The sequence below is a fragment of the Dysidea avara genome, chromosome 2, assembly GCF_963678975.1.
Source record: "Dysidea avara chromosome 2, odDysAvar1.4, whole genome shotgun sequence".
In the NCBI taxonomy this organism is placed as follows: domain Eukaryota; kingdom Metazoa; phylum Porifera; class Demospongiae; order Dictyoceratida; family Dysideidae; genus Dysidea; species Dysidea avara.
In genome coordinates this window covers 47093455-47101526 of record NC_089273.1, presented here as the reverse complement: position 1 = coordinate 47101526, position 8072 = coordinate 47093455, and the positions used below count along the sequence as shown (strand labels likewise).

The window sequence follows — 8072 nt, the reverse complement described above, 5'->3', positions numbered from 1 at the left end:
CACCAAAAAATTGGAATTTTCAATTAGAGTAGGGACCATAGCACATCGAAAAAAGTACTGAAACAAGCTGGAGTAGTGCACGACATTGAATCATATTAAGTGTTATATCCCTACTGTGCTCAATAGAAACACTTGAAAATTTCAAATTTCTTGGTGTACTGTTTTTTATTATTATTATGACTGGTGAACCCACGCATAACGCATGGTGCGGCGCGCCCCAGCTATCAATCATCGTCTGAAAAAAAACCATCCATTACGCTGCGTTGTCAGCTATGTTCTACCCGCTACACAGCATTACGAATCAAGAACTGTTCGAAAAGCACTTCTGCAATCAAAGTAGCCACTATGAAAAATGTCGTTTATGAAAGGAAGCCATCGCGGGCACCAACACCTCTTGGGCACCAAATTAACACCTTTCGCCGGCTTCAAAGCAAGCAAAGGTGAGTGGGACACAAAGGAGGACACTGGTAAGTCCATGAAGAATGCATTGTATGTACTGCGGTATGCCAAAAGACACGTGTGCGGCTGAAGCGACGTCGAACAGTGAAAAAAATCGAGCCCGCTGTATCCTATGTGAAGTACTCCTTTAATCTTTTCAGCCACAGGAGGAATGGCTAAGGAAGCAACCATGTTTCACAAACGCCTTGCTTCCTTGCTATCAGATAAATGAGACTCAAATTACGTATGCTGCTGTAATGGGATGGATCCGGTGCTACTTGTCTTTTCAGTTCACTTCTGAGGTCAGCAATTAGATGTCTGCCGGGAGGGGTTCTAGACCCTCAAAGGGGTCCTTCAGCCACTCTTTAGGATCAGCACCAATTGACCTCATTTAAGTAGAGTCAAGACTCCCATCAATTAGGCAGTAACTCTTATTGCTTTTTTTTTTTCTCCTTTCTTTGTACTTTTAATCTTGTTATTTAAAAAGGCTGGATATGTCCGTTTAAAAAAAAAAAGCCCACAGTATCCTATCAAGGCATCAATTAGTCAGTCAGTGAGTAGAAAATACTGTTTAATAATGTTAAAAAATTCATAGCAGCTTGTTAAAAGCGTTTGGGTTTATCTGAAGACTTGTAGTTAGCTACAAGCCACCATATGGTACTATTGCAAGGACTGTAGGCAAGATGTCAACTCAGTTGTCTTACGCATTATCTCTGCCAGATGTATCATACATATGTTATATGACCACTATAAAGTATCATGGTCCATGGTTATTCCCAAGTCTACATAACCTGACCTCTCATCTTCCTGTGAAATGTGAAGGTCATCAGACAACAGGAAATAAGTTTATCCTAACACAGGAAGTTTGATTAATATCATGATTAATATAATAACCTGTTTGTTACTATGCTGTAAAAGCGAGTAAGAAACTATTCAACAACAGCGAACAATAGTGGGTAAATATAATAGACATATTTAATATTATATTGTTTCCTATATGAAAATACATTAGGTATTACAAACTGTTCCCATTTAGTTCACTGTTGCCCAGCATGTATATGTAGCTTTTAAAATTCCCCATTGTATGTTACCTTTCAAGCACATGACATGTGTTGCTTGTTAGCAAAACCATTTGGTATCCTTCCTTATTATAGCTCTCAATAAATGTGACTGGGCCTGCGTAAACAGGGCATGTGGGCACAACCTACACCTCGTCACACTACTGGTCATATCTCAGTATTGGAACAGAATATTTGCATTCTGTAACTTTTATCCTAAAGTCAATCAAATGCTTACTAAGAGAGGAAAATTGCATTGCTATAACATAATGATTCAAAAAGGTATGAGTGGCGAAAATTTGAAAAAAGTAGGCAAAAATCATGCGCCCACATGTCCTATATTTTTGCAAGCCCAATCACAAATTAACTATGAAAATATTACCATTGCAAGGATTACATTGTGATGTCATCATTCATGATAATTCCCATATCATATTCCAAACAGCCCAGCATGTAAGTTCGCATGTTACCTATTAAGACCATGGCATGTGTTGATTGTTAGCAAAGCGGGCTGGTGAAGTTCTCAATAAATGAAACTATTATTATAACTATTACCATTGCAAGACATGTAACATAGCAGGTGAATGTTGAGTGGGCTAAACTGTGATGTCATTGTGCAAATAATATAATTCCCATATTTCAAACTACAACCTGTTGGTGACAACTGGTTCTGTTTTCTCCAAAGGAAGATGATGATATTAACAATAGTGTATGTACTCTACATCATATCCTTTTATATCAGTACATTGCTACTGTTTACCAGTAAAAGTTATTTTTTAGTAGGCCATTCATTGTTGTCACTTCCCATGTGATAGAGCCAATTGGTCTGAAGTATCAGAACTCAGACAGTATGTAATGCAGTGGCTAGTGTGGCAACCATTGAATGTATTTATAGTATCAAGATAGATATACAAATAGTAACTGCCAACTTAAGAATAGCCGCAACTACAACCAGACCACAGAAAAACTTTCTTTACTGAAAAGCATCCTGGCTCTCTGCTCATCACCATGTCAAAATTTACAACAATTGAATGATAGTTGAAATACTCAGGGTCTCAATTTTCACCCAGTGAAGACCATTACTTTACATACAGTATACGATCACCAAACGGAGTAGGTTTATGTTAGTTAGATGTTGAATATATACAACACTGCTGTAATTACAACATTACTGCAAATATGCACTGTACCCAACATTGTGAAGAAGTATTGGAAATGGAACATTTACAAGTGGAAACTACTGATATACATAGCTACTGACAAAAATAGCCTTCATGCTATAGCCTTTCATTATAAACACAGTGTCAAGTGATCGGTGAAAGGAATAAACTCTTCCTGAACTAAAATTCAAACCTTAGGCAAACCCATTTGCCATTCAGCAATAGCTTATTTAGTCATGCAGTCCACAAAGCTGATTACACAAGTACAAGTACATTTTATAATTCATGCACTATAACAGTTGCTGTGTACACAATCATTCAAAGACGTAATAGTAGCTCTGTTATCAAAACTATATCCTAAGCACGTAGTAAATGTGTGGGTTTGCACCCACACAGTCACACATCTCATTGAATCCATATAATTACCATTGACATTTCCTGTTAGTTCATCAATTAACCTTTCAAAACTTTTACTATAAAATAACTACTACGATTCAAACAGAGCAGTAGAACACAAATTGGATATTGAAGTTAATGGTCTGGAGTTATCAAGATGAATTTAAGATATCACTTACAGAAGATCTTACTTGTAGCTGTGACTACAGCTATGGTCGCTTCAGCGATGACTTGTGACAAGTTGATAGATGAAAGTGGTTCAGTGGGGAATACTGGAGCTAAGATTATGGATACTGGTCGATACATGGTCAACACAACTGTTAATACCAAATCACAGCAAGTTCAGTCTCTTATAGAAATACTAGATGGAGCAAGAGATATCCAATACACAGAAAGATCATTTACTGCAACACTGGAACCTAAAGACCTTAAAAAGGTACCATATATCAAATGGAGCATATTATAATCCACGATACGTACCTCTATAGTTAGTATAATACACAATAGTCCATGCAGAGGTTCCTTTACTAATGTGTTATGCTTTTCCTCTAATTATAGTTGTGTAGAAGTGAATTGGTGGAATCTATTGAGATGGTGGAACAGATGAACAATACTTACAACTGTGAGAAGTTGATCAGTGGTGAACCAGGATTTGTTGTACCTACAAGTTACATTGTAGTGATCAAGCAGTTCTCTAGCATGTCTGAAATGGTAACTGAATTTATACATAACTATATTGATATTTAACATTTTATTATACGTATATTGCAAACACACCTGTATGAGAATGTGACCACAGTTTACTTTAACTGCATAATTTTAGATGCCAATCATAACAGCTGCAACCAATGATGTTGACAACTCAGTGATGATCACTGGAATTAATGAATTTCAAAATCGTCACCATCGTGGAGCCATCATGAGAATGAACAGTGATGGAGTAAACTTTGTAAGTTTTTTTATAATGCAGAACAGACAAACTATGAAAGCCTTAAAGTAGATAGACAAGTGTTACAAATTACAATAGGTAGAAGTGATTGTTTAATGGCTAAATTATATTTAATACACTAAGTGTATGCACACAATTATAGACCTAGAGAATTACTGCTAATATCCTTCATAAATACATACTAACAAATGGACAGATATACACATGTATACAGACTGTTTTAAATGCATTTCTGCTACTATTAGATGTGTCAGCAGTCAGTAGTGGATTACATAGAAGAGGATCAGATAGTGGAGACGACATCACCAACATCACAGTGGCATTTGGATAGGATTGATCAAAGTGATCTTCCACTTGATGGACAATACTCCACTATCAATAATGGATCAGGAATTGACATCTATATCTTTGACACAGGTTAGTTGATTGTGGGAGATTAGCAGATGTACTACCATTTACTAAAGTAGCTATTACTCAATTTATTGCCAGTATTGAGGTGATGGCATGACAATTTCCCTGTTAATGTTTTGTTTACTCAGCATTTCAATTAGCACCAACAAAGCATGTGAACTATTCAACTATTTGTGTTCTTAGATTTTTAGGAAAGTTATTATCTATTGCAGGCATCAGATTTGATCATGAAGAATTTGAGAGAAGAGCTAAATATGACTTCTATGATCCAGTGGATGTCACAACTGGCAGTAATAGACAAGGAAGAGACTGTCAAGGACACGGAACTCATGTTGCTGCTCTAGCCGCTGGAAAGACATTTGGATCTGCTAAAGGAGCCACATTGTATAGCACTAGAGTACTTACTTGTAATGGAAGAGGATCTTATAGTCATGTACTACTTGGACTAAATCATGTCGTTGAACAACAGATAGCCAGAAAGGACAGGAGGATCATCATCAACATGTCACTACGTGGTCCAAGAAGTCCATCACTGCATAATGCTATTGGACAAGCTACTGAGGAGGGAATACTGGTGGTGGTTGCTGCCGGGAATGACTTCACTGATGCATGCAGGTATAGGGTCAAAAACTTGCTTGTTCACCTTTATTATAAAATAAGAAAAGGGTTTAAGTGGTTTTGAATTTTCTTTCTATTGTTTTGACCCTGAGCACTTAATGTGTGCACACACTGTATGTGTAGCATCAATATACTTATGTATGTCCCTGTAACTTTTAACATTTGTAATGCAAAATAAATAAAAATAATAAGTGCAGTATTGATAATGTTTATTGATTTTTGTTGCAATAGGTACTCACCTGGATCATCACCAGATGTACTCACAGTTGGAGGAACACGACGGAATGATGATCTTTACCTTCGTCTGTTTGATGGTACGAACTATGGAAGATGTGTTGACGTATTTGCCCCAGGGCAAGATATAAAAAGTGCCGGACTATCAAGACCTGATGCTGTGGCTACATTTAGTGGTACCTCACAGGCTACTCCTCTTGTGAGTGGAGCTGCTGCCATTTATTGGAGTGTTAACAAAATGGCTACACCATTAGAAGTAAAAGATTCTATCATTTCAACTTGTACACAAGACAGGCTCAACATTGATGCTGTAGTGCCACCAAACTTTCAAGGACAGTCACCAAACTGTCTTCTTAACATTAATCCTCATCAGATGTTTGGACAGAATGAAAAGAAAGAGAACAGCACTCACAAAGTTTTCACCTCAGTTCCTTCAGCTGACCTCCACAGCCTGATAGCAGATATGGAGAACAAGTCATTTGCTCTGACATACATTCACAGTCACACCAGTGACTCTTATAACCACTACAGTCTGATATTCAAGTATATGGCTGATGTGGAATTCCAAACCTTAATGTTTGCTAAAGTAAGGCAACTGAGGAATGCTCTCACACAGCTTGAAGCCAGTGGCTATCAACTGGTACTGTTGTATGATATGGATACAATAGATTATATAGCAGTAATACAGAAGACAGATTCCAGTTATTCACAATTATACAGAGCAAATCAGAAAAGACATGATACCTTTTATCAGTCTAAGTCAGCGCAAAACTTCACACTTCTAAGCACAACAGTTGGAATGACAAACAAAGGCAACTTGAGATACAGTTCAGTATATCGTCATGATGGTCAACCAACACGTCACTTCTCTAGTGTCAGTGACGATCAACTACTGACAACTATCACTGAACAATTCAATGAAGGCTTCTACTTGGCTCACCTTGCTACTGTCCCTACTGCTCCACATGACACTTCACTGGTATTCCATCAGATGACCAAATCACAAGACTATTATATCGTTATTGTAGATGTTGGATTAGAACAGGTTGAGCAGGTTGTACAGGCTCAACTAGCACAACAAGCTGTGCCACTAGTGGTAGCAGGATTTAACACTGCTGATGAAGTAAAATTTGTGATTTCCTTTGAACTATAAAATAATTATTTTAATTATCTTTATCAATTTAACATAGTAAAAATTGTATTTTAACAATTGTTTAAAACTTATATTTTTTATAAAATTATTATGTTGTTATACGTGGTTAATAGTTGCGTGTACACACTGTGCATACAAAACTGATTATAATTAAGATATAGATCATACACTGCTTGCATACTTAACATAATTAAGCATTCCAACTTTACAATTCAGTTAGAACCATTAGCAAGTACAACAAGCGAAGTAGTGGGCAGTCCTGTACTATAATCACATCCTTCAAACTAGCCTACACAAATCTATGATTTGTCCCCTATAAGAGCACAGTCTATGCACTAAATTGCTGTAGTTGTGGTACATGAGGTACTCAGAAGGTATTTTAAAGTGGTTTTGTGAGTATAACAAATACCTTTGTTACAAATGCAAACAATGAGTATTGCAAGGAGTGATAAACTGTTAAAGTTTACTTTGATCATTAAGTTGTAAGTTTCTTTCTAAAGGAGAGTACGTTCATGAAACTCAAAAATTCCTTGGAATTAACAACAGGATTGTGGTTAAACATCTCAAAGTGAAAAGCAACATTAAGTATCTTTAAAGTTTAGATCTTTAGAGTTATGTAGGTAAGCCATTCAGCCAGTTTCATATATTATATGGAGATTAGACAGTGATGTTAACTGGGAAAATGTATAGTACTTATTACTATTATAAAGTTACAACCACGGTCTAGTAAATCTAGAGAATCAATGTAGATGATGCATAATGGTTAGTCTTCTGCTCATGTAGGAACCAATAGGTTGCAAGCCTGCGTCTATATCTGCGTTACTTTAAAGTGGCATTAGTACTGTATGTTAGAGATCATTTGTATGGAATCCATGTTTGAGTGTATAAGAAGTTAATATCCTTGTACGTAATATCATTACATGTTATATGGTAAGGTTGTCCTTGGGATCTCACAACAGAATCTGCAACAGTTTATACTCAGAATGGTTCAACGGGATCATTATACATGTAGATGTTAAGCCTAAAACAGGTATCAGAATACTTTTCAACATAGTGTTAGAGAATGGGATTTGTGTGGGATAAAATTTTTCCCACACAGTCACTCACCCGCTAAAATGGACATCCTTGAGTGACCTCAATAAATAGGATTTAGCTATCATTAGATAGCACAGTACATTTTTACCAGACAGCATACAATTGGCTAAATGAACTCAAATCCACACAGGAGAGAGTTTGGCTGACCAGAAGTTACAAGATATGGGAACAACCTGCATAATTATTGTCATACCAACCAACAATTTTTTATGAAAGGAAACCCATACAAATATATGACCTGATTTTACAAAACTATCCTTTAGGCTCAATGTAGATACACACATTTACAGAAGCTCCATTTTTTTCTTATAGTTTAAAGAATAATTCACCAAGCCTGGTAGGTATGCCACTTAAATATTCACTACAAATGGAGTCTTTGATAGCCTTTCAGGGAATCTGGGTAACATGAAGTGTCCTCTACAATTTCTTTTTAAAGTGCTCTATGAAGTACTGTATGGTTTTATTGGCATACAGCATAATAATACTCCGACAGTGCACACGGTACATCTCAATGCATGAAAATTTCACAGATTGCCATCAATTAGATTTTAAGCTCACTG

The 8072-nt window shown here is 36.5% G+C and overlaps 1 protein-coding gene across 1 annotated transcript; it reads left to right on the top strand.

Annotated features, from left to right (window-relative positions):
• Nucleotides 1-3174: 3174 nt before the first annotated feature.
• On the top strand, nucleotides 3175-6518 carry LOC136247487 (uncharacterized). Its single transcript, XM_066039215.1, has 6 exons — nucleotides 3175-3488; nucleotides 3611-3763; nucleotides 3876-4001; nucleotides 4247-4418; nucleotides 4625-5027; nucleotides 5262-6518. The coding sequence occupies exons 1-6, from the start codon at nucleotides 3210-3212 to the stop codon at nucleotides 6415-6417; spliced, it is 2289 nt and encodes a 762-aa protein (XP_065895287.1). The 5' UTR covers nucleotides 3175-3209; the 3' UTR covers nucleotides 6418-6518.
• Nucleotides 6519-8072: the final 1554 nt, after the last annotated feature.